Source organism: Argiope bruennichi, chromosome 4 (assembly GCF_947563725.1).
Source record: "Argiope bruennichi chromosome 4, qqArgBrue1.1, whole genome shotgun sequence".
NCBI lineage: Eukaryota > Metazoa > Arthropoda > Arachnida > Araneae > Araneidae > Argiope > Argiope bruennichi.
This window is the reverse complement of record NC_079154.1, coordinates 106,322,504-106,349,582: the sequence shown is the minus strand read 5'-3', so window position 1 is coordinate 106,349,582 and position 27,079 is coordinate 106,322,504. Positions and strand designations below refer to the sequence as shown.

Genomic DNA, 27,079 nt, shown 5'->3' with positions numbered 1-27,079 from the left:
CCCATAACGGAATAAAGCCCCATAAAAAGAAATTCAGTTTAATAAATGTCATAGAATGCACCATGAAAAATATAAATATGGTAAAAAATATCAACAAGTACAATATTTTTATTCAGTTGTTAATCCCTTTGAAAGTGTTGAAAGAAATAGAAAATTATTTAAGTTCTTTAAACTATGAAAAAAATTTTAATGTAATTATGAAACGGATAAAAATCATGCAAGTCAAAAATTTACCCGTGACTGTTCCTTATGATTAAGCCACTGATTTTGCGGCAAATTTTGATATTTCCACCTTTCAAGCCTGATAAGACTTTCAGCTCGAACGTATTCAATTTGCTATCATATAGGATTTCTTTTTACTGTTGCTTATATTCTAGTAAGAAGAAAGAGAAGTAATATAATCATCAAAATATTTGAATCTGCGATATTAACAAGTTAAATCAACATTCAGTTTAAAAAAAGCATAAATTATTTGAATCAATATTATTTTTGTGCAACTGTCCAGTTTATGCGATTTCTTTTACATGTTAATCTGCAAAAGCAAATTTTTAAAAATTGCATCAGCAAGGATAATTTTTAAGTCACGTAAATTTTAAAAAGAAAAGCATTAGTTTGATTAAAAAAATTTAATGCTGTTATATTTTTAAAATTAAAATATCCAAAATTATGAAACCTTTTTACATTTTGAGATATTTCCGTAAATGTCAATTGAAGTGAAAAAATAAAATCGCATTATTTTCACAATCACATTATTTTCCCTTATAAAATGTCGAATATTGTTGCGATACTTTCATGATGTTGTTCAGTATCCAGAATATCAAACAATATCGTAGAAATATAGCACAATATCTTATGATAATAGTAAATAAGGATAGAAAATCAAGTTTGACATTCCCTTTCAACGATTAGCTTCAAATTTAGATCGAAACTGTATATCGAAAATTTTGGAATCATAGTCAATCCAAAATTTTTGCCCGCAGTAAATGCCTGCTTTTTGAGTCATCTTATTCACATGCATACAAATCGATAGACAATAAGTTTGTGAGTGAATTTGGCCCAGAATTTAATACAGATGAGCAATTCTGCGGGAAGTTATGTCCCAAATTTCATCCATTTGACACATTGCGTCGCAGCATTATCGTCTTCATATAAAAATGAAAGAATAGACTTCTTATCAACAGTTATTATTCAAGATTTAAGTGAGATTACAATTTCAATATGAAGAGGACATATCGAATTTCATTTTACCAAAACAATATGTACACGCGAATTTTCATCAAAATATCAAAACAGAATTTTTTTTGGTGAAAGAGTGCCTCGTTGCATAATAAGTAACTAAAAAAAATAAGGAATGATGTTCGAATTTTAATTTATTCGGATGTTTATTATTAAATTTGAAAATATATCGTGGCCCGTCCTCTAGATGGCGCTTTCAGATCAGAAGAAACTTTTCAGCATCATGTTGGATCACCATGATAGCTCTAGGCTCGTAGTAACTGCAGCCAGTGGCACAACAATTTTTTTTTACTCATTTTCCTTCATCATGTTAAAAGTTAGAGTAAATAGATCACAGATGTGACTCCACATGTGTTCTTTTATCTCTTCAATTTCTTCACAGGTTCCAAAATCCTCACACTTAATTAATAACTCTTCAACAGTTATTACTATATGTGAAAGTCAAGGAAACAAAATTCTCACATTTATTTTTGTAACCATTAATTTAAAAAAAAAAAATTAATGTTAACAAAAAATTTAAATTTCTTAACACGTAAAATCCATTTTAAATTTATATAGTTTAAATTGCATAAGCGTACATAATATTTCGCTTCTATGTTTTAAATTCAAAATATAATTTAGCTTTAATAGTCATTCAGTTTCGCTTATTTTGAAGAAATATGAAGTTATAAAATACTTTTGTTTTTAATTAATTATTTTTCATTATGAAAAGATAAAAAATAGAAAAGTTAAGTTCGAGTTCAGTAAAAAGCAGTCAAATTTCAAGTAGTAGTAAACTTAAGAAAGCCTACTTATGGTATTAACACCAAACCAAAAATTATTCATAAATTTTGTTTTTGTAGTACTCACATTAACATTTATTTAAAATGAAGTTCAAAAGTCATTCAATATTGTGAAATAAAGCAAACAATAAACCTAAATTAATATATCTTCTCACAAAACATCTATGAAAATATTTTATTTTTCAATACACCACACAATATATATATCATGTCAACTTTTCAAACCAAAATTTATAGCACATCTCAAATAAATAGCTCATCTATAACAGTTAAAGAGCCCAAATATATCACAGAAACTAAAAGTTACATCTATATAAATGCAGTATACATTAAGAACAAACTTAAGGGAATGAGAAAAAAAAAAAAAAAAATCAGAATAAAATCAATGTGCAAGATATTGACGAAAATAAACATTTCTTTAAAATATTTTATGAGAGATAACTTAAGTAGAAAATATCCTATAGATTTGAAATTAAGATATATTTAATTTTAAAGAGATCTTCATGTATCTCAAGAGCTTGCAATATACTAATACATCCGAGGAAGTTAACTCAAATCTACATAATATGAAATTTTATACATGTATTAAATTTGTAAGTAAATAAATCTAAAGGCTGGTTTTTTCTCAAATGAGCTTGTTTAATATCAAACAATGCATATTAGTTTATTTTCTAACACCATTCAAATGATATAAGGATTATTAAAAATACAAATGCTTACAATTTTTTTTTGATTAAAGAACATTACACAATAAACAAATGCTAAAATATTAAAATTTTCCAGATGCATTTTCAGTGAACAATTTATCTTTTAGAAGATATAGCCATCTTGAACATGCTTTATACATACTGATAAATTCCAGGCATTCTTTATGTGGAGAATTCATTTAAATATATAAATTGAAAACTAAACAGATCATAGAAATAACATTATGATGTGTAACATCAAGCATTAAACAACACCAATAATCACACACTGCACACATACAATAACAGGATTTGCATGTACAGGAAGTAAGATTTACATTTACAGTGCATTCAATGCTGTATCATATATTTAATGGTTTTACAAAAGCTGCTTTAATACACAAACAAATAATAAGTTCAACACTGTTTTAAAAATTTACATTTCAAACTGTTTTATACAATTTAAACTCATTTTGGCACAGATGAAAAATAAAAAGTGAATGCCTATCTTTTACATTTTTAAAAACATTAAAATAAGAATAATTTATATACATACAGTAAATGTTAAAACAGAATAACCTGCAATAATTTGTTACATATATTATTATAGCCAAAGAACTATGCTGACAACTCACAGAAACAACAAATGATATCAGTAGTGCTCTAGAAGCTAGGTCTATACAGTCTGAGAATTACTTCATATAAGTTAGGCCAACACTTAGATATTGTTTTCACAACTTCAGGTTTACTAAATGCATTCATTCACTGTGCAACATCTTGCCCTCAAAACAAAAAAGAAAAATGCAAAAGATAAGATTTTTTAAATTACACATTGCATTAAAATCAAGGATTTAAAGAATGGTTGTTTCAGAAAAATATATTAAGGAAAAATATAATTCATATTCACTAATTAACAAACTTGCAGAAGAAAATTTTAGAAGTGCTTAGCAAGCATGTTTTCTTAATACAATGTTTGTTTCAGCATATCGAATTACTTAATATATATTTATACAGAGGATATGCTTTTGCAAAATACAAAGTGCTATATGGTTGCAATTTTTGTGTCTTCACATGGTGACACATTTAAATTGATTGTAAGTATGACATTCTATTCAGCCTTTTTGAGAAAAAGAAGAAATTAAGATGGATGATGCAAATTAAATGATAAATAGTAAATTATAATGCATATTTTAAAAACACATACTAAATAAAAAAATAAAATGACACAAATATTAGATTTATAAATGAACAAGTAGATTAATATAGCAAAGCATTTGAAAACATGAATAAAATCATGTTAATAGTAATGAACATAATAAAATCATGTTAATAGTAATGAACATAATAAAATCATGTCATTTTACAGGCATAATACATCAGTACATTGAAGTCAGAAATTTAAAGCATTATTTAAATTTTGCAATAAATCTTTAATAATTCTTCAATTTATAAATCGTTCACTAATTTCTCCCTATACTCATTTATTATTTCACATTATTTCAATTTTTGTAACACATTTTTGAAATTTATTTTGTTGAGAAAGATTAGATGACTACAAAATTGAATACATACAATGATGACAGATGACTACATGATTATTTCAGTTCAATAATGTTTAGGAAAGTTGCTAAAAAAAATAAAATTGAATCAAATTACGGGGCCTTATAAAAGAGAAACAGAATGAATTTCCCGGAATAAATCAAAATTATTGTTATTAATGCAAACTTAAAATACCCAAATTATTTACTTTTTTTGGAAAACATGCTTTCTTTTAAATGGAGAAGAGATTTCATGAAGCTATTCTTTTATTAATTATAAGCAGCACTGAACATTAATCTCTAAAACTAAATTTGGGCAAACACATCATTTAAAAAAATATTCAGTTAATATTAGGATTATTTAAGAATACACACTGATATATTCATAGTTTTCCATGAACTGTCAGCTTTATTGTAACCAATTCTTAGATGCATTATTAAAATACAAACAATACTAAATGCACATGATGCAAAGCATTTTTGAAATAACTTTTTTGACAAAGTAAATAAAGCTCAATTTAAATGCAACTGAAGAAATGTTGCAATATTCTAAAATTAATATAAAAATCCAGGATATAAAATAAATAAAATTTACTTAAGATAACGGGACAGCACTCATTTAATAAAAAATTCGTTTTACAATCATTCAGATAAAAAAATGACGTGAAAATAAATATAAGCAAATTTTTTTTTACAAATTTATTAGCAATCAAATGATTTTAAAAGATAAAAAAATGCTTTTTACTTTCAAAATTTAGTTATTGCATAACTTACTCAGCCCAGTTCTCTAAACGTGATGATTTTTAAGACTGACTCAATTGCTTCTTGCTTGGAAAAGTGGAAGATGTTTTACACAACACAAACATTGTAAATAAAAAGGAAAAGGGGGAAAACAGCACCTTATTATACTAAAAGGAAAACTAGTAACATTATGGTCACAAAATATTGATATAATTTATATACAACACACATTTTTGACTACAATTATGAGACCACTGAAATGGATGACTTGAAGACTATATCCACACTCATATAATCATTTTATACAGTTTGACCACAATCCATGATTACAGAATGATTAAGAATACTGGATTTTTAAAAAACATTTATTTTTATATTATTGAGTAATGATCTTTAACTCATGGCTATAGAAATTTGAATTTAATCACAGGAAATATGTATATATGAATAAAAAAAAAAAAAACTGCACAGGTTTTGTAGAGGAAAGTAGGTACAAAAATTTAGTTTTAAATGTATATATGCCTTAACAGCTTGACTTTAATACTGTTGAGGGTAAATATTTCATAATTTCTCATTTACAAAATGAGGACACAAAATGTTCGAATTTCTTAAATTCTTACTTCTTAAAATGGGTATTGCAGCAAAAATCAAAATCTAAAATTTATGTATAGATTTTAATTTAAAAAGTTAAGGAGACTCTGTGAATTGGTAATTAAATATACTATCAAGTTTAGAAATTGAAATTGAAGAAGGATATCAATACAAATGAAAATGATGCAGAAAATTTAGCATATTCATTACAAATAAATTAAGACATAAAAAAATGAAGTATAAAAACATATTCCATAAATTTTAAGTAAGAAAATAGATTTATATTATAAAATCTAACAAATATACTTAGTTGAGAAATTAATTTTCAGATGAACTAACAATAAATTGTATAATTAACAGATAAATTTGCAAAATATTAAATTTAGCTATGGATAGTGAAGCAAATACATATTTATTTACAAACAAAATATATTACGAATGTAAGCAAATAAAGAGCATCACATCTTTTAAAACATAAAACAGAAATAAAATAAAAACACCCTTCATAGTCATTTAAGTATGTTAGTAATAAAGCAGAAAACTTTAAGTAAACATATCGCACAACCTAAACAATGAAGTACATTCAATTCATTAATAATCATAAATTTATTATTACACATATACAATTTTATTTGCATATCATTCAATTTTATATGAATATTAAGAATCAACTTAAAAATGTAACAATACAACAATATGAATTTATAAAACCCCTTATCTTCACTAAGAAATATCATATGGAAACATGATATGAGGATCAAATGTAAGTACAAAGTGTTCCCTTATTATATGTAAATGCCTAACTTTGGAATATTATGAATTTTCCGCAGTGTTCAGCTACATCCACACTAGAAATATATTAAAAACTATATTAAATGTCTGATCCCATTAAAAGATTAGGTTTTCTTTAAGAAAAAGTCAATCTAAAATGTCGAAGAAAAGGTATCTTTCAATGCAATAACTCTCTGGAAATCTGTGCAGACTCAAAACTTTAGTAAAAGAATCGTTGTCACAAAAATAATTCTTTAATGTCTTATATTTATTGAAGATTAATTAATCTACTTTGTGGTCTTTTTTATTGCCAACAGGATTAGTTCTCACTACTGCTGGAACAAAGTATGGCAACAAGAAGATCGCTGCAAGTGCTAACCAATGACCAGCAAAATACAATTTCCTGAAACAGACATAAACAGAGTCATTTGAGAACAAAATACAATTATAGAATTCTAGTATACGCACACAAACTTTTCAGGCAATTAATCTAGATTTATATGTTCTATATTTTTCTTACTTCCAATTGAAATATATTTAACAGAACTACATAGAAGTTAGACACGAGAAAAAAGTTTTATTTTCTATTTTTATTTAAACGGTTATAAAACATTGAAACTTGCCTTGAAATATTTATCTAAATTGAATTAAAATACCAAAATAATAATAACTGTTTACTATGAGTTACCCGATAAAAAAGTGAAATAACTGTTATAAAGCATTATTCAATTATTTGTTAATAAGTTGGAATTTTGCATATTTTAAAATTTGTTTTATCTTGCATTATAAATGTAATACGGTAAAATGAATAAAAAATCTCATTAAAAAAGATCTCTAGCATTAAGTTATATGGCAAAAGCAGAAATTTATTGTTATTTAAATCAAAATTCAATAAATCAATAGTGGACAAGTTTCTTGAATATCACACTAGAGATTTTAATGTACATTAAATTTACAATAGAAAATATTTATATTATTTCTTATATATCATAATAATTGAAATAAAAGTTCATTAAGTTCAAATATTTCAATTTCAGATATATATCACATTACCAACTTTAATTAATGCTCTATAGTGAAGTCATTCCACAAAGAGATTTTCTTAAATAGTTTATTGATATTAATACAGCTTAATAGTTAAATAGTTTAATAAATAGTTATTATTAATAAAATTGTTATTTAATAGTTTATTGTTGTAATTATAAATAAAAGTTAAACTTATAATGAGCTACATTTGTCATTTATTTCACATCATTACAGAATCTCACTGCATATTTCATGCTGGATCCCATGATTGCAAACCTGGTTGTCTAATGAAATTAATTTTTAGAACAATGCAAAGAGATTTTCAATTATTATGGTGGTTTGTTTACTTGTGTAGGATTGATGGATTTTTTTAAGAAAATTTTATTGAATAGCTATTCTTCACAGTGTATAGATATATTTTTCTTGTTGGGTATAACTAAGTAAAAAACCACCACATCTCTTTTTTTTTTTTTAAATATCAGAAGAGAAGTATAATAACCTCTTTCAGCAAAGTAAAAAAGGAATAATATCACAAAAAACTTATTCTTGATATAAATCATTGCCAAGTAACAACTTGTAGAATCTAAATTCCATGCAAAATCAGGAAAATTATTTAAAAAAATTAATTGAGCTGATTTTGTGTAGAAATAATAAAGGTGTTATCAAAATAAATGTTTGTTTTTCCAATAGTTTCTAACAATTATTAGATAAAGAAAGCAATATATGCAATATAATAATAATCTTCAATATCAATATAAAAAGCTAATCAATTAAATTTTTTTTTGTGTGTGCAAACATTGTTAAAGTATAACTTGTATTCATAAATATAAATTAACTTGAGCAAATATATTTCAATTAAATAATTATCACTGATTTAAAATAATCACACAAGCAGTTCATATTTTGACATGTTACTATGTTCATAATATTTTTTAAACAAACAACTGCATTGAAATAGAGCTTTCAACAAATTATTTAACATTACAAACCAGCTTTCACCTTATTAGAAAATATATTTTAGAAGTTAGCAATTTATAAAGTAATTCCTATTATTTTTTATAATAAAAGTTTAAATTGACAATACTTCAGAATTCAATGAATTTAGTCACTTGTTATCTGAATGATTACAATATATAATAGATATGTATAGTAGTTATAGGGTATAATGATGCCATTGATTAAAATAAATATATGTGAATAATTAAATTAAAATTTAGCTTTTTATTTTAGTAGAAATAAAAGACAATTTAGAAAAACAAGGCAAACAAAATACAAGGTAACTTACACATAAACAGCAAGTGATGCATGACATTCAAGAAGTATGAAAGGAAAAACAATGTAGGCTAGAGCAAATCTTGTTGTAATACATGTTATAACATCATACAATCTTGCTGTTGATCTTTTTCCTTGAAATAATGGTCGAATGCTACGTCGTATCTAAGGAAAAGGAATATTCAAATCAAATGTTTATATTAAAAAAAATACAGAGAAAGAATGAAAGAAAAGATAAAAATATTCAAGATAACTTGCTTTTATGTCAATATTTATATTACAGGAATGTGATTGACCAAAAAACAAAAAAGAGGAAATCCAAAAAGCGATACAAACAATACGTGAAGGAAAAATATAAAAAAGTATGAATTAAATAATCAATATACAGAAAAAATTATCAAAATACAGTTCAACTGACTTTTATATTCACTTCAAAACATTTATAAAAATAAATACCAAAAGATATGACCTTTTCAAAGACACTTTAAGCAGTATATAGGTCCAGAACAAATTTAAATGTATATAGGACAACAAATGTAGAAGGAGAGTCAGTATTTTAAATTGTAAACATACCCTACTGAAATATTTTGGTAAACATTTTTAACTGTTCAGTGGACCTTTGCAGCATATTTCAAACACACTACTGGCTTTTATTTTTTTTTTAAGGTCTCTTATTGACATGAGTTTGTTGCCATTTCCCTGTTAGCTTTTGAGTCTCAGTCACGTTGGTATAGCAAGTAGCTACATTTTGTGTACAAGATTCCGATGTAGAAATTTTTGAGCACTGGGACCTAATTTTTTAAGATGAATATTTATCTGCAATTTGACTGCTTCGTCACTTTGCACAGTAGAATTTTTTTGCAGCTTTCTTTGACACTAGCTTTTTCTTTCGGCCTGATTGTTTATCACAAACATTTCTTTCACTAAAAACTTCTGTTCTGTGATTCCTTGTTGTTAAATTCATGTTTTGTAGAAATTTCTACTTATTTTATCTTTAAGACAGTTCTTTTTATACAATTCAACAGCAGATGTCTTAAAAAGTGGAAAAAGATGAAAAGGCCAAAAAAGAGAAAGCCGTAAATCCAAGGGAGACTCCCAGTCCTTATTACACCAAATGCAATTAATATCATTCATAATAAAGTTAAGAACAAATTTATTTTTATTACTTTTGAAAGACATAAGTATTTATTCATTCAAAGAATTCATGAAGAAACAAAATGTTTAAATAAATGGTTTTCCACTTTAAATTGATCTAATACTATCATAAAGAGATGTTTTACAAAAATATGGAGTATTGCAGTAAAAAGAAAAAGTTTTAAGGTAGAAATAAACAAATTTCATTATCTGAAATATCCTTCTAAGTAAAAATTACTAACAGATTGATATCTGTTAGCTATGTTAATAATTTCCTTAATAATTGATTAAGGAAATTAATCATGTATGTTGTCAAAACAAACAGAGAAGTACAGATGATACAATAGTATACAGAAGTACAAATACAGAAGCATTTGATGTATAATTTTTTCCTTCCTTAACTGGACTTTTGTAGAGCTCTTTTTAAATGCAGTGAAATATTTTTCGATATATCCTTGCTTCTCATTTTATAAATTATTAAAACTCAACAAAATGACTTAAAATTTTAACACATACTTCAAAACATTAAGAAAATACCATAATAAATGTCTTGTTTTAATAAATAATAAGTAAGTGCTTACAGATCTAGCAGCTAAGGTAAAAATAGCTCCACCAAGGAAAGTGAAATAATAGCCAGGATAAAACCCATGCCATAAAGCAGATAAAACATATGTCCAAAAAGTTTTGTGTGAAGGAGCTCTATCATATGCTATAAATCGAAGCCACATTTGTGTTGACTTATTCCAGGTTTCCAATGTTTCTCGAAAATTCAAAGATAACTGAAAAAATTAGTTAAAAGATTTATTAAAACATTTAGATTGTTAATAATTTTACAAATCTTCAACAATAAAAAATATTTCATTGATGTATAATATTATATTAATTAGCAATTATTATAAGGCATTCTAACTATGGTGCAATAGCTAATCTTTAAATTTTAAGACTATAGAATAAGATAGGCATATACTTCTAGCAGGATAAATGCTTTAAATTATGCAAAAAGTTATATTTTTTGTTGTTTGACTCAATAAATGTACTGCTGAAGTATATGCTGATTGGTAAATTCTTATTAAATATAAGAACTTACTATTCCTCTTCCTCAATTTTATAAATCATATTTAGTATAATATTGTTATACTAATATTTAAAAAAAATCCCTTATTCTGCAAATAAAATTTAATAAATTGTGAAACCATGGATTTCAATATTATTTGATAAGCCATTCAAAGGACACTTTGAGGAAAATATGTCAATCAATAAACAACACAACACGAGGAACCATTTATTGATTTAAAATAATGAAATTTAAAGCTTCATAAATTGGCTAATTTTAGTTGCAGAAAAGGCAAACATTTTTTTAAATAAAAACATTCATGTCTCAAATACAAAACAAGAACATTTTACTAAATCTACAGAATCAAGGGAGTGCATGGAAACTTAAGACTTTTTTCTTTCAGAATTACATTAGATAACTCAATTAAAATACGATTCTTTGGAACATTCAAAGCCTTTTTTTTAAAAAAAATTGGAAGTATATGACTGTCTCTAATGATTTCAAGATTAAACGTTGGATCACAATTACAGTGAACTCTCTGTATATAGCCATTAATTAAACTATCAATTTATTTGAGAATAACATTGAATATAAATAAATAAAAATTCAGAATCAAATTGTACAAATTTATTCTTAATTATTGCTTTATTTGAATACTTTGTATCTGTATTCATAGATATATTTTTGCTACACAAAATATCTACTGTGAAATGGAAAAAATTATATTCAATGAATCATTTAACAACCTGGATTTATTTCATTTGAAAACTATTTAAATATTTTTCTACTACTATAAAATTTCATATAACAGATCGTGTTAACACAAATGTTATTCTAGGAGAAAATGGCATAAAAATTATATACAATTCAAACATTTTCATACAATTAAATTTTTCCAAAAGTTTGGAAGTTTTACACTTACTTCAAATCTTATAATGTCCACATTAGACATTAGATCCCATTTAGGTTGCCCCTCAGGAGTATAGCCATTGAAACCCATTCCAGAAGCATTGCATACTGCTTCTCCTAATAAAGAAAAATACATATAATAAACTAAGTGTTTATCATAAAGGAGAAGATTTTTTTTTTAATTTACCAATAATTTGTAGAATTAATAGTGATTAATTTTAAATTCAAAATTTATTTTTATTACTATTCCTGAAAAGAGAAGAAAGAATATATAATATTATGGTACACAATCATAGCAAGGAAAATCTGTTGAATTCAAGTATAAATATTTAAAAGAAATTAACAGATTTTTTCAGATTTGTACCATGAAAATTACTCTGATAGTTTAATGGTCCCTTAATGTGAAATAATTACCATTTCTAATAAATTATTTTATCAAAAAGTGTTTAAATTCTTTGAAATTATATGAAATTTATCTAACAAACAGATTTTAATGAATGTAATAATAATAATAATAATAATTGCTAAAATTTCATGGATTCTCCACTATGGAAGAAGTAAACTAAATCACTTCTACAAGCTATAAATCTAAATTATCAAAAATGATCAGTTCTTTATATAGCATACTTTCAACACAATAAAGTTATTAATCAGAGAAAATCAACATTATAACTGTAACAGTTTGAAAATAATTGATTTTCAAACCTACATGCACTATTAATTTGTTAATGTCAATTCGTAGATAAATATCTGAAATTTACATAAAATGAAGATACAGCATATCAATAATAGCAAAATTTACATAAAATGCATAAGGTTACCAAGTAGCCAAGCGTGATAGTATTTGGACCTTACAACTGAAGTGGCAAGTAGCAAATACAGCAGTTTTGAATACCATGGAGTATTGTTTAGGAACTTGGGATCTGTAAAAGGTTCAGAATTTAAAAAAATTATGGAAGTACAAAAAAAAAAAAAAAAAAAAAAAAAATCTATTAATTGCATATCTACTGAAACATACATATCTTTTATGCAAAATTCTTAAAAAATAAATTTGTAAATAAAAATTTCATCTAACTTCCACTATATTAACTTCAGAATTTTTTTTTTTTAAATTAACACTCACAATATTAGGAATTTAATATTTGAATATAGAAATAAGAATAATGTATTAAAGATAACTAATTACCTTGTAGATAAGTAATGGGGAAAAATGGCACAATAGTTATTAAGAAGAGAGCACAAAAAATGCTAACCACTAATTTACGTACAACCACCACCTAGAAAATTATAAAAGATTCAGTAATATTTTCTAAACATAAGCTAAAAACTAAATAAATAAATATAAGAGAAATAAAAGAGAAAACTGTAAAGATTATTGAAATAAAGTTTAAAAATTAACAAATGTATCTCACAAACTGGAATTCTTGTAAACAGTTTAAACAATATTACCAAAAGGATAAGTATATTTTAGTAGTTGTAATAAAAAAATTAGAAAACCATAATATAACAGCATAATTTAGTGATATTTATTAAATGGAAATGAATTCTTTAAAATCAATTCTTTCTATACAATTTATAACAGTTGATTCACCAGCAAAATATTTATTTATGGTCAATAAGAAGTTTCTAAAGTTAAGCAATGATATAATATTTAAAAGAAAAAAGTAACAGTAATGAGGACAGATTTCATTTGATATTACTAGCTATTGTTTTTACTTTCCTGTATTTAAAGTATAAAGTGTTGTAATCATCAAAAAATATGAACTCAAGATTTTGATGAATCCCCACATTTTAAAATTTCCCGAATTCAAAAAACACATTTTTAGAAAATATCTATTTGTAACAAAGATAATTGAAAAATGCTTTAAGCAAACTAGATGAAATTTGTATATAGTATCTATGTGCAAAATTCAGGAAAAGTCTGTCTATCTGGCAGTTTGAATATAAGTTAACAGGATAACTACAAAACAAACCAAGCTGTAAGGATAAAATTCAGTATGAAAATTTAACATCTACAGTGTAGACATCTAATAAATTTTGAGCTAAATCCAATAAGCTGTTGAAGGTATGTTTCTATACTTTCAGAGGCGCGTAAATGCAATGACTTATCATAAATGATTATATCAAATTTATATCATGATTTTGAGACAGCAATTGTAGTTCTGTGTCAAATTTCGGTTTTAATTGGTGAAGAAAAAATGCGTCGTAAACACAAATTCACCTTTGTTAGAGAATACGTAAAAAAAGTTTTGTGGAGGCCACTCCCACTGGTTTTAGACAACAATCAAAAACATCAAATTATTGTTTGTCGATAACAACAGAAGATAATATTTGTTGCTGAACCAGGCATTGAGCTATTTTTCTTCATTGTTTAATATCATTAAAATGAATTTTTGTGATATTAAAAATTTAAATTGCCACTGACTAAATTTAAGTGATATAAGTACTGAAAGAAAAATGGTATTAAAAGATAATTAAGCATTAAAAATCATATCTTATAAAGACAGAAAAACTTACAGTAGGGCTAACGTTTTTAACATAGCCTTTCCCTTCAACAAAATCAATGTAATCATTGTAAAAAACTAGAGGACCACACATAAGAGCTTGAAAATGGAAGATATAACTAAAAAACTCCAATACAGTTGGAATGTGTCTGAAAAAAAAAAAAAAAACACAAAAATTGCAATCAATCGAGAATTGAAGTGTATATATTTTTATTTTGAGCCTACACTCTTAACTTTAAAATAATGCAAATTGAAAAGGAAATATTTTTTATAGTAATCATAAAAATATAACTATAAATTTGACATAAAAATAAAATGCAATTATAAAAATTAAATATAATATTTTGTCACAAAAGCATTGAAAAATCCAAATACATCAGCTGCCTATTTCATCAAAAGTGGGTAAAAAAATGCAATAAGAACTAAAACTCACAAAATAAATTAATGCATTAGGAAATATTTTGAAATTTATAATTTAGATAAATTTAAAAAGAACATTTTGAAGAATATGTTATTACTTTAAACAACAGTATTACTGCTACTGTACCACACTACATTCTATCCCTTAGTTCTAGATCAGTTTGACATAAAGGGAGGGGGGGGGGTGAGGCAAGGAAAAATTTCTTAGAATTTTTTTTTTTTTGAAATGTTTTGATATAAAATAGAAAAATATTTTTAAAATGAATAAAATACTAAAAAAAATTAAAAAGAAGGGGAAAGGATGGAATTGTGTTTTCAACTTAATGAATATTGAAAGATGGACCAATATTCTGACTTATTCAAGAATGCTGTAACAATGCCAATAAATGTTGGACATGAACTTTCTGTAATAAAGAACAGAATGGATTTATGGTAGGTATTTTTCCACATAAAAATGACATGCCTTCAATATTATTTTCTAGAGATGTCATTTAATGCTTTAAGGAATTCAGAAAAAAAATTCAAGAGAATTTGTAATAGTAACACTAATGTTGAGAATTAATAACATAAATTACCCATTAACCTCATCAATATTAAACCAACTCAGCCCAGTCATGATATCGACCAGTTTCTTTTTCAAATGAGGAATTCAAGGTGTAAAGAGAGGGCATCCTTAGTGATAATTTGTTTCACATCATGCACTACTTGTGAAACAGAAACTGATTCCAAAAACTCTGTTAGCATAGAATTTTCATGACGTTACTAGAGAAAGAGTTAAAAATTTTCCTGAGAATTAGTAGAAGAGAAATGGAGAGATGTAATTCTATATCATGAAGGCACAACTATTATACTTTAAAAGTTGACAAATATATAAAGATTGAAATTGGATGCAAGAATGGTTACAGGACACTTTTTCAGCACAGTCAATGTGAGTATGAGATAAAATTTTTATTAAATGGAGATAGCTAGAGATTGGATGTGCATCAATAATTTCATCTTAGACTTTATCCATTCTGGAAGACATTATTCAGTTTAAAGACATAGACTCACTGCCAATAAATGATGTAAGATTCACTTCATGAAGGAAAACTGTGATAAATTATACAAACTGTATGAAATTGTACAAAGACAAATATAAAATCACAAAAGGGCTATAAAACCATTATTCCTTTCCAATTTCCTTATCTATCTACTATAATAAAATAGTGATAACAACTACATAGTAAAATGTTTAATATAAATATTTTCTTTCAAAACAAGTATCTTAAATAGGTTGCCACTTTAATTGGCCATAATAACGTCAAAATTATAGCATTAATAACAATACAAACTGGATTTTCTAGATAAGCATACATTATTTTATATTTCTTGTATATTTAACATAACTGCCTAAAATTATAAGTAGTGCAAGAAAAAAAAAAGATAGCACATTATACTGATTTCTGTTATTAAGTGTTCTTTAAATTCATAATATATTGCAAAATCAATAGCAGAAAAATTAATAATAAATATAATTTATGTCAAATATATCAAACACCTCACTTAAGACATTTAAATAGACTTTACTGTGTATGTTAGAAATGCTTATTAAGTATATACAGTTTCTAGTAGAACTAAATCAAATAATTCTCTTTTAAAATTTATCACCTAACAGCTCGTCTCCTCTGCTCTGGAGTCATTTTCTCTTCACTCTGACACAGACCGTCATGAAGACTAAATGCTAAACTGCTAACCTTTTGAGTTGTAATCATCAAAGGCCTGTAGAATAAAAAAGAAAGAAAAACTTTTGCATATTATAATGGATTTCGAAACTAAATAAGTATTAGCAACATTATGAAATACATTTTAATATTAAAAGCTGACAGTTAAAAAAAAAAAAAAAAAAAATAAGGTTTGCAATAAAATCAAAACATTTTATCCTAAATGTTACAGTCTTCTATACAAGATTATTGAATATGTTCATTTAGAAATCAAATCAAAAAAGTAGAAAGGGGGAAACAATGAAGTTTATTGAGGAGGGATAATTTTTTTAAAAGTAGATAATTGACAACCCCTCTTACATTTAAAATAAATTCTCCAACTAAAAATTATTTATATATATATATATATATATATATATATATATATATATATATATATATATATATATATATATATATATATATATATGTATATATATATATATATAACCTTTGTTTTTTGTTTTTTTTATACAAACTGCTTTTCACTAGTTAGATATGTTGAACATTGAGTTTTTACTCTGTTCTAGCAGTAGTATAAATCAATTTCATAAATATTTTTACAACAGTATCTACATTCTTACTGACAATATTGAAAAATTACAATACAGAACATCTTAGAATTACAGTGATGTATTGATAGAGAATTCAATTTACTATAAAAAAAAAAAGTTGACAGAATACTAAGATAAAAGATTATATCTAATTGTCTATCTGTTTGAACCTTATACTATTTTATTCACACTCCTAAATTGATCGGAACAGAATTTTACCTACATGTTTCTCAGACTACTACTACTACTAATAATAATAATAAGGTTATCTTTTTTTTCTAAAGTATGAAATAGAAATATAAAATATTTGATTTTTCATGGCCATAAACATCAAAATTTTAAAAATTAGTATTTGTGATACTTATTCTATTTCCTACAGTTATTTCTCTAATTTTAACCAATTTTTCAAAATCAGTTTAAATACTATTTATATGAATATCTTTGTTAAATATTAAAACTATTTAAATATTAAAACCATTACATAAGTCATCATAAAATTAAACTTCTAATAAAATTTTATGGAATTTTGATGATAATTTTAAATGTTCAAAAAACTAATAAATACAAAATTAGTTCAGAATTTTAATGAGACTTGCGGTAATTTAATGTTGGGTACTTTGGCCAAATTAGACTAAAACACTTGCAGACAAAAACAGAGAAAACATTATGTAACCATATGCACCGAGATCTCACATCCTTCTTTTTTTATTGACGTGATACTGACTTTTTTTATTGACATTTTTTATTGTGACAAGCGACATCACAACATTAATGTCCATTGATGATTATATTTCATTTTTCTTCAAGACATCAAGAATTATAAGGTTTTGAAATATGCTTCCAATGTTAAATAAATCTTGTGAACTTTTGGCAATATTTTGAAAATTAGATTTCTCATTTTTTTTCTTTCTTTCCACTAACATAAATTCTTATTTCATAAAATCAAAAAATAAAAGTATAAAAACACAAATTTAATAATTTTTTTTTTTCTGAATTCTGTGGGGGAAAAATGAATTCTAACATAGTAATAAATTTTGCTTGAGAGTAAAGCTGACATGTTAAAATGCCAAAATACAAAAAAAAATGTGTGTATACACCAAATAGCATTCAAAATATTCACATAAAATTTTCACAATTGATTTGAGCCCACTTTTTAATGGATTGTAACTAATATTTATTTATAATTGTAAATCTACTACTCATGAAGCACAAACTTTAACAACCATTAGAAAGTTGCAATTGGGTAAATACTACTTTATAGTTTGATCAGACAATTTTAATTTGACATAAATTTTACTACCTTTTCGAAAGATTTTGATTTTTTTATTATTAGATTAAGATGACATAAAATTTTACTACGGAATAGAATGAATTTAGGAATGTTTAATGAATTTTTACCAGCCATTATCATTTGTAAATAAATGAAATAGAAATCTAAAGAAATTTGCACCAATTCTAACCATTCCATTAATTAAATCACACTATAATAAGGGAATTAATACCTATTTATATATTCAATGGCTTAATTATGAATAAACTTTAATAAATTTCTTCCATTAAGATATTTTCAGAATACTCTTGAAATAATTTCCCCAGAGTGATAAAGTATTATCATCATCATTGCATTTATGAAAAAATACAACTTTGAATCTCTAATTTGAAAAATCATAGAATGATAATGTACTAGCCTAGATTCATTTGCAATTTTTTTTTTCTTTCTGATTGCATTATCTATTGCATAAAGAAAAGATACCCATTTCTGAGTCATTTTTACAGCAGCTCTTTATTGCTATTTTTTTTTTTTTTTTTTTTTTTCTTCTTCTTCTTTTGTTCCAATTAGTAGTTTTATACTCCTCATCACACAGTTTATATGTAGAGTTTTGATCTCTAAGCTTTAACATACTAAAAAACAATTTAAGAGTATAATGCATTGCATCAAGAATTTTTAACCAATTCACAATTCTGAACTCCACTATTTTTCCATATGCTTCCATATACTTCCATTAAGCTAATTTGTTTAGAGAATACAATCAAATATACTCTTTAAATCAATAATAAATCTTTTTGAAAATCTCTATAAATCGTTTTGACTGATCAAATACAAAATTCATGAAGGAAGAATAGTTTAGGTGTCAAAACTACAAATCAAATTTAATGTTTCTTCATCCTGTGTTAAAAGCTAAAAATAAAGCTGTAATTTAAAAATATGACACAAATATAACATTCTAATGATTAAACCTTTACAAAATTTCATCTAACACCCCCTTTTTTTTATTCATCGTATCCACATGGATTTAAATGGATAAATAGGTAGGTTTCTTTTAGATAGATTTCATTCAAAATGTGATTCAAATAAACGATCTTGATGTAAAGATCACATAATAAATCTCATCCTGGAAATCCATTCTATTTTTGACTTAGCATATTGACAGACAGATGGATTTAATTTCAAATATTCTTGGGGGGTAGAGTGACCTGAAACCTAATGGAATATTCACTAAGATCTAATGATCAATAATTTAAATATAGTTCTTTGACCTTTATAATTTATACACAGGCGAGTAAAAGAATATTTATTTCAAACATTATTTTATCCCCATAAATATTACTTTCATGTAGTTATTTAACTGTATGCTGAATTTGTATAACTGATAAGTTGATTTCATTCCACTAAATACATTTAGTTTTATATAATATTTTTATAACTTAAAACTTTATTAATATAGAGTTATTCAATAAATCTTTATAAATTAAATAATAGCTCAAAATATTGTTGAATTTTATATTAAAATCCAAAGAACAATTTTTTTTTATTATAACAAAACATTCCTATGAAACTTAATAAATCTTTCCTATTAACAATGATTTATATTTGAAAATAAAATTCACATCTTTTAATAAACACTAAGAATTTTACTGCCTCAAAATATCATTATAATATCTGCATTGCACCAATCAGTTACCTTTTCCTTCGTTCCTTTTAAATGGGTTAAATAACATATTTAAAAATTAGGATATATGTTACTTTCTTAGGGTGAGATCAAATAAAAAGCCTGAATGAAGAATTGAAGAAAAATAATGGGAATGGCTCAATATTTAAATAAAAACAATATATTTATAATTTAAAAAGCCATGCTCATATTAAGAAGCTCACATGTCACTTATTCTTCTGCAATTTATGGAAATAAAATTAAAAGATTTAAGTTTTTTTTTTTTTTTTACCATTAACAAGCTGATATTTCTTTAATATATCGTCCCTAACGAATAGGCTTCTTTAGGGAAAAGTTTTCAGAATATATATATATATATATCAAGAATTACTGTGAATTTTGGAATGGAATTTAATACGAATAAATAAAATCTTTGATGGATTGAATTATTGAAAATTTTCAATTTTTGTTATGGAAAATTTTAAGATAGCTGTTAAGTAACTAAGCTATTCAATTTGTCATTTTGAAGAAACTGTTCACTCGGCTTATTTCCATCGACATAAGTTTTGTGAAGACACAATAATAAATAACAAAATTATAAGGTGTTTTTTTTTCTTCTCTTCTTTTTTCAATACTACAATTTCCTAATTTATATAAAAAAAGAAAAATATAATATATAATAATTAGTTTTCCAGAATTTTGATAAAAATATATCATCAACAACAAAAAAAAGGCCAGAGATGTATTAAAAGTTTAATTTTCTTCTACTTGTTTAGGTTAAGAAACAATATGAAGAAGTATATAAAAATTACATTTTTTAATCATCTTAATTTTTAAATTTCATATAGAAATCATGAATAGGACGATGCTAATAGATAGTCCAAGGTCTTATCTATACAACTTTGGTCTTGCAAAATATCACTAATATATTTATTTGGAAATGATGTCTACTGACAAAAACTGTATAGAACTAATTGTATAGAACTATCCAGATTTTGTTTTCATAGTCAAAGAAACCATTCAATCTCATTCCCTAAATGAGATGTCAAAATCCCTAATTACATATTTTAATTCAATTATTTTGCTATATAAGCAATAGTCAAATTTCTTAATTTGATTTTTGCTTATTTTCATGCATTTCATACATTTTCATAGATAGAAGGAAAAAAGCAAATTATAAATTATTTGACAAAAATTTCCTACTTAAAAGTTAAAATCAACTTATATCTTTATAGTTATAAACCTTTTGAAAGAAAATTGAAGTTAAAAGATAAAACCATAAATATTGAAATTGATACTCAGGCTTATAAGACATTAAACAATCTTGGATATTATTACAAAATTTAGAATAGTAAATAATTAGACAGAATAGTTCTTTTAAAAAAAATTCTTTTTTATGTAAACTACAAATATTCCACCTTAAAAACAGCAATTTAAATTAAAATTCCTTTGCAATTTATACAAAATTTTATATTATAACTTTATACTTTTTGAATAAAAATACAAAACTAGTAATAAGAACTAGAAAGTTTTTAGACTTCCATTTCAAACAGAAGTTTTGCTTAGTTTAAATACTATTTTTTGTGTTTGAAAACTCAAAACCAGAAAAAGAAAAAAAAAAAAAAAAAGATAAAATAAACTTAATACCTTCTATGCAAAATACTATAATTGATTAACAGTTGCAAAATGTTTTTATAGATATTTTAATTATAGTTAAATATATACTTTAAAAAATTTACTTATTGCATTCATATTAGGGGACACAGATTCTAGTGAGACAATCTAAAAAAAGAAATTATTGATCTCAACTTAAAATTGCTCTATTCATTAAAACTTTTTTTTTTATTATAATAAAGCAAGTTTCAATATTTCTTACCCTGTGACATCTACTGTCCAACCACCATAGTCATAAGTCAGTCTCATTAAATGCATGGATGAAAGATAAATCAAGGACATGCAAAGCACTAATCTGTAATAATATTAATAAATAATTAATTTATAAAACAAAAAGATAGAACACTATAAAATTATTAAATAAAATACGTGTTATGAGATATTATTCAATCGGATTTCTTTCTTTATAACTTTTCTTATAAAATAGTTTTTAAATATAATAAAAATGATAATACATGATTAGTTGAATCTGGAATCATATATTCAACCATTCTTAACAATGGATTAGATGTAATAACACTCTAAAGCAAGCAATTATAAAAATAAATGTGATAAAAAAAGTTTGAAAATTTATGTTCAATCTGTATGTCTCAAAATCGCAGTGTAATTTGAAAAATATTTCAGAATACAAGATAAAAAACAAAATACTCAAAAATATATAGCATCATTCATTTTTTAAGTGGTAGTAAGCTATTAATTTATCTTGTTTAACGCAACAACCAATACTTTTGAATTAAGCAGAACAATCATAATCATATTATAACCAGCAATGAAGTTTCTTTTTAAAAGAAATATGAATGTGAAAAAGTTATAAAATAAATAATCTTGCATATTCACAAACAATTTTCTTAAAAACAAAATCATTATTTATATCTTTCAAGCATCTATTAAAATTTTTTAGAATAGAGCAATGGTTGTTAATTTCATAGTAAAAAAACCACATGCATTTATTCAGCTTTTTATTTATCAATAATATAAAAAATTTTAAGTAATTAAAAAGAAAAAAAAACGCAAAATATTTAAAATAAAAAAAATGCACAGCTCATTAATAAAACAAACTTAAAATATAAAACCAGATAAATCTTCTTACCGATGCATAATTTGAGGACTAACATAATTCATAATAAGGTAGCTCAGTGTAGTTTGCATAAGCAAATGGGATATCTGGCTGTAAATAGAGAAAAGAAAATCATTTATAGAAAAATTATTAAAGATAAGATTACAGGGGGGGGGGAAGTAAAGATCCATTCATTACTAGAAATATATGAGATAATAACAATTTTTGAACAGGGTTAAAATGTCTCATTTTTATGTCTGAAATATAAGGTAAAATGCAAACTGGCTAACATGAGAGATTACACAACTCTCTAAATCAATGATATATTTTAAAATAAAGATAATTTTTTAAAAGCTGTAAATCCATTTATTACACAATGATTTAATATATATTTAGAGAGAGAGAGAGAGACTTGAAAAATTATCACAAGAGAAAGAGTTTTTAAAGCTAACCATTCTTAATTAAATGATATTTAAAAGACTGGATTAATAATAAAACAAAAGTATTTGAACAAATTCAAGTTTTAATTTAAACATTGCATATATCATATTTGATAGTATTTCATCTTCAAGGTTTTATATGTTTTTTACTACTCATGTGGATAATAAGGTTATACTATATTCATCAATAACTCTTTTTAAAAAACATTAAATATTTTAAAATAAGATTATTGTATCTTTTTAAAGTATAAGTAATATAGTTTATAACCAAAATAAAGTATTATAAACGAATGATAACTGATTAACGATGCAACTTAATAAATAAACCAAGAAATTTTGTTTAAAAAAGATTTGTTTTAGGAAGTTTATCCTTAATTTCTCTTTTGGACATATAATTTGCTTCATTTCAAAAAGTTTAAAAATAAAGTGATGATTGCTTTATTAGTTATAGCAGTACAAAACCAAAAAAAGTACCAACTTCTAACAGAAATTAGGAGCTATCATAACAGGAACAATGCAATAATTCATTTTCAAAACACTGGTATTCAAAATTTCTCTTTTGCTACAATCTCATTAAAATTACATGTCATAACTGAGTGTAATTAGGTTAAGTTACAAAGGTTGATATAATAATAATAATGAGAACAAAAAATATCGATCATATATATCTATGATTGTGTGTATAATGCTTAGCATAGGAAGGCCTAACACACAATATTGATTTAACAAATGTTAATAAGGCACACTCTAACAATCATACAGATCTCACAAGATGAATTCATACTTAAAATCAGGCAATTTAGAGTTCTTTCTGGCAGCTGGGCACACATCTCCTGCAAATGACTCCAAGTGATGGAAGTTTATTGCAATTGCTCTACTGAGAGAAGGTTAAATATAATCTATAGAGCTCTAGGTTGAAAGATCTAGCTGAATAGTCCAATCAGTAAATATATTTACTTCATAGAAATTATAAGTGAATGACCATTATTCTTTATAAACATGAAAGCATGGCTAACTGTTCCTCTGTGAAAGTCAAAACAGAACACTCATTTCAGCTGGTAACTTCAGAAATATGAGGTTATCTACTGCATGAAGTAGCTATTGCAATCTCTAGACTTAAAACTTAGCAGAGCATATCTGGGATACTCTTGGAAGGATTATTCAGCAGAATAAGCTTGGAGCAGGGAGATCAATTTACAACTCAAGTATGAATTTATATTGTAAAAGCTGTATATTACAAAGGGGAAGATATTCCAACTACCACTTTTCTCTCTCTCTCTGGTTAAATAATGTAACCAATGTTTTAGATCTTCCAGCAACAATGAGTCTTATACATGATTATGAGAATATATCATAAACATTACATGTTTTTAAATTAACATATGCATAAAACTAATTTCATAAAAATAGATCAATGAGTTCTGAAGATACTCAAAGTTTTTAATTTACTTTTATTTTATATATTGGAGTTTAAATATTTTCATGTTCTTAATATTTTCTAATTATAAACATAACTTATAGGAAAAAATTACAATCAAGTAATCGAAATAATCAGTTATGAGATACAATTTCTGTTACAATATTTTATATTGGACTGATTCATTGAAAAGAAATAAAAAATAGATAACACTTTTAAAAATTAATTATTATCTTCAATACATGAACTTATTTAAAATCATGTTTTACAGATATAGTTTATTATTTTAATCAGATAAAATTTATTATTCATTAAAATGTATTTATTAGGAGTAATAATATTTTATCTGAATGCATTTATTGTAAAAACATTTGCTCACTAAATTTTCAGTAATTGTCTGTTTAATACAAGTGTCAGTAGCAAAAATACTGCAGCTTCTACTATTCTTTATAGTTAATATCTTCATAAAGTATGCCAAATAAAGCACAGATGCTATACACATCATAAAAATACTTAATTTCATACCACTCTTAAAAGAATATTGATAACAATGATATTTCTAATAAACTGAAAGATATTGCAATTAAAGAAACTTATTGTAATTTATTATAATTTTTTAATGTATATTTTAATCATAAATAATTTGTAATACTCATTTCTTCATTTTTTTCTGTGTAAACAATATTCAGAGATCACTAGTAAATTAAGGGCCTTTATTATTGAGTATAATTTTATTTCAGAATTTCTATATTTGCCAAAAGAACATTTTAGAAGAAATTCAAATTAATTTTAATAAGAGATAGTGGTGGTGAGAAACACTTAAGAAATCAGACAACAAAACAGCCAGATCTTATAAAGATATTTACAGTCACACATAAGTACACACTAAACTGATCTTGAAATAGATTAAGTTGTTTATCGGTTGATCTTGTGATCTTCAGCATTATTTGTAGAAGTTGATAAAGATTACAAATAAAGTTATCAAAAGATATTGATCGAAAGATCTTTACATTTTAATCTTGAAATGCCTTGCAAATCAATTTTAAGCCAATAGATAAAAAAAGATTTTGAGTTAAGAAATTAAGTTCAACTTCATATATATTTGATTCCATACAATAAAATTCTTTATGGAAAAACTTGAAATAATAAATTAATTTTAAAAAATACCTGCTGGATTCAATAATGCCATAATCTAATTACAGCATCTGATAATAAATTAGCTGATAATAGAAATAATTTAAATAATATTCAGTAAACTGTAAAATCAATCAAGATTTAAATTTCTGAATTGATAATATAATTAACATTATGTTGACAATAAAATTTTTCAAAGTTACCTCTAATATATCTATATAATTTTAGAAAAATACCTAAAAAGCAATCACAAAGAAAAATTAAGCCATTAATGAATCTTTCACGGATGGATTTCCAATTTTAAAAATGTTATTTAAAACAACAAATGTTAAATTACTGAAGCAATTTAATTTTAATAAAATATAAAAAATTAAATTAATGGGCAAAAATGTTCTTCTAAATTACAGTTTTTAGTAACATACTTACTATCCAAAGCAAAAATATCCTAAGCCAAAACCTATAGTTAATGCAACAACATGACGAATATCACTTGAAACTTTCTGAGGACAAAATGCTTTTCTATATAATACAGCAAATCCCAGGGCAGTAAACTGACAAACTAGAAAATTTACCTAAATAAAAGAAAAAAAAAAAACGACTATCATATTTACAAAATAAATAATCATATTTTCCAAAAAATACATCAAAATATCAACATAACACAATTTTTCTGAAAAACCATACATATGAAATAAACTGACAAAAAATTTAATATATATGTAGTAAATAATATCAAATTCTGAAGATAATATTATATTTAGATTTTTCCCCAATGAGAAATATAAGAATGAGAATATACAAAGTAAGTATTTAATGTTAGAAAAAAAACAATATTATCAGTCAAAAGATCATTTTTATCTTAAAATGTACAAATAACATTTAATGACAGAACCAAAGTCATGATTTTTAAGAAAAAGCTTTTTCGTCATTAGTATTTAAAAATATATATATACAATCTAGAACATATAAAACGGTTAATCTAACTAATCTTCATTTTCATATTTACAGTAACACACATTCTACGAGATATATTTTATACATTTGAATTTCACCATACCTGATCGATTGGTAAATGTGTAAGTTCTGCCAACCATGCAAAAGATCGGGTACCAGCATAAAATCCTTTATCTGACGCCATTGTCTGTTTTACACACAGTATAAAATACAAAAATCATCCAATTTTATAAATACTAGAAGAAATGTCAAAATAAAACTTCTTCCTTGGCATGGTATCGTTTCGATATTATTGCTATGTTTACATAATATATTGTTTTAAGCAAACAGCAATCAGGCGATTTGCTATACAATTTCAAATAAATTTACTACAATCGGCTGAATATTTATGTGTTGCTCGAACACACTCCAGTGACATTTGATGTCAAACCACCGGTAAGTAACCAAAATTCACCGTTCTAAATTTGACACACTGTAGAAAAATAAAATAATAAACTCCGAAAATGTCTTCTTCTC

General features: G+C 24.7%; 1 protein-coding gene across 1 annotated transcript; it reads right to left on the bottom strand.

Annotated features, from left to right (window-relative positions):
* Nucleotides 1-2,171: 2,171 nt before the first annotated feature.
* Nucleotides 2,172-27,079, bottom strand: LOC129966536 (lysophospholipid acyltransferase 6-like). The gene is made up of 12 exons (XM_056080975.1): nucleotides 26,667-27,079; nucleotides 26,036-26,181; nucleotides 22,652-22,729; nucleotides 21,764-21,856; nucleotides 16,312-16,422; nucleotides 14,258-14,393; nucleotides 12,927-13,017; nucleotides 12,562-12,663; nucleotides 11,754-11,857; nucleotides 10,359-10,556; nucleotides 8,657-8,808; nucleotides 2,172-6,748 (listed from the first exon to the last, which is right to left on the bottom strand). The coding sequence occupies exons 1-12, from the start codon at nucleotides 26,745-26,747 to the stop codon at nucleotides 6,628-6,630; spliced, it is 1,413 nt and encodes a 470-aa protein (XP_055936950.1). The 5' UTR covers nucleotides 26,748-27,079; the 3' UTR covers nucleotides 2,172-6,627.

Coding starts and splice junctions, on each gene's coding strand:
- LOC129966536 (XM_056080975.1), bottom strand. CDS start 26,747: ATGGCGTCAGATAAAGGATTTTATGCTGGTACCCGATCTTTTGCATGG. Junction 26,182..26,666: donor CACATTTACCAATCGATCAG/GTATGGTGAAAT, acceptor TCTTTTATTTAG/GTAAATTTTCTAGTTTGTCA. Junction 14,394..16,311: donor CAGAGGAGACGAGCTGTTAG/GTGATAAATTTT, acceptor TTTTTTTTTCAG/ACACATTCCAACTGTATTGG.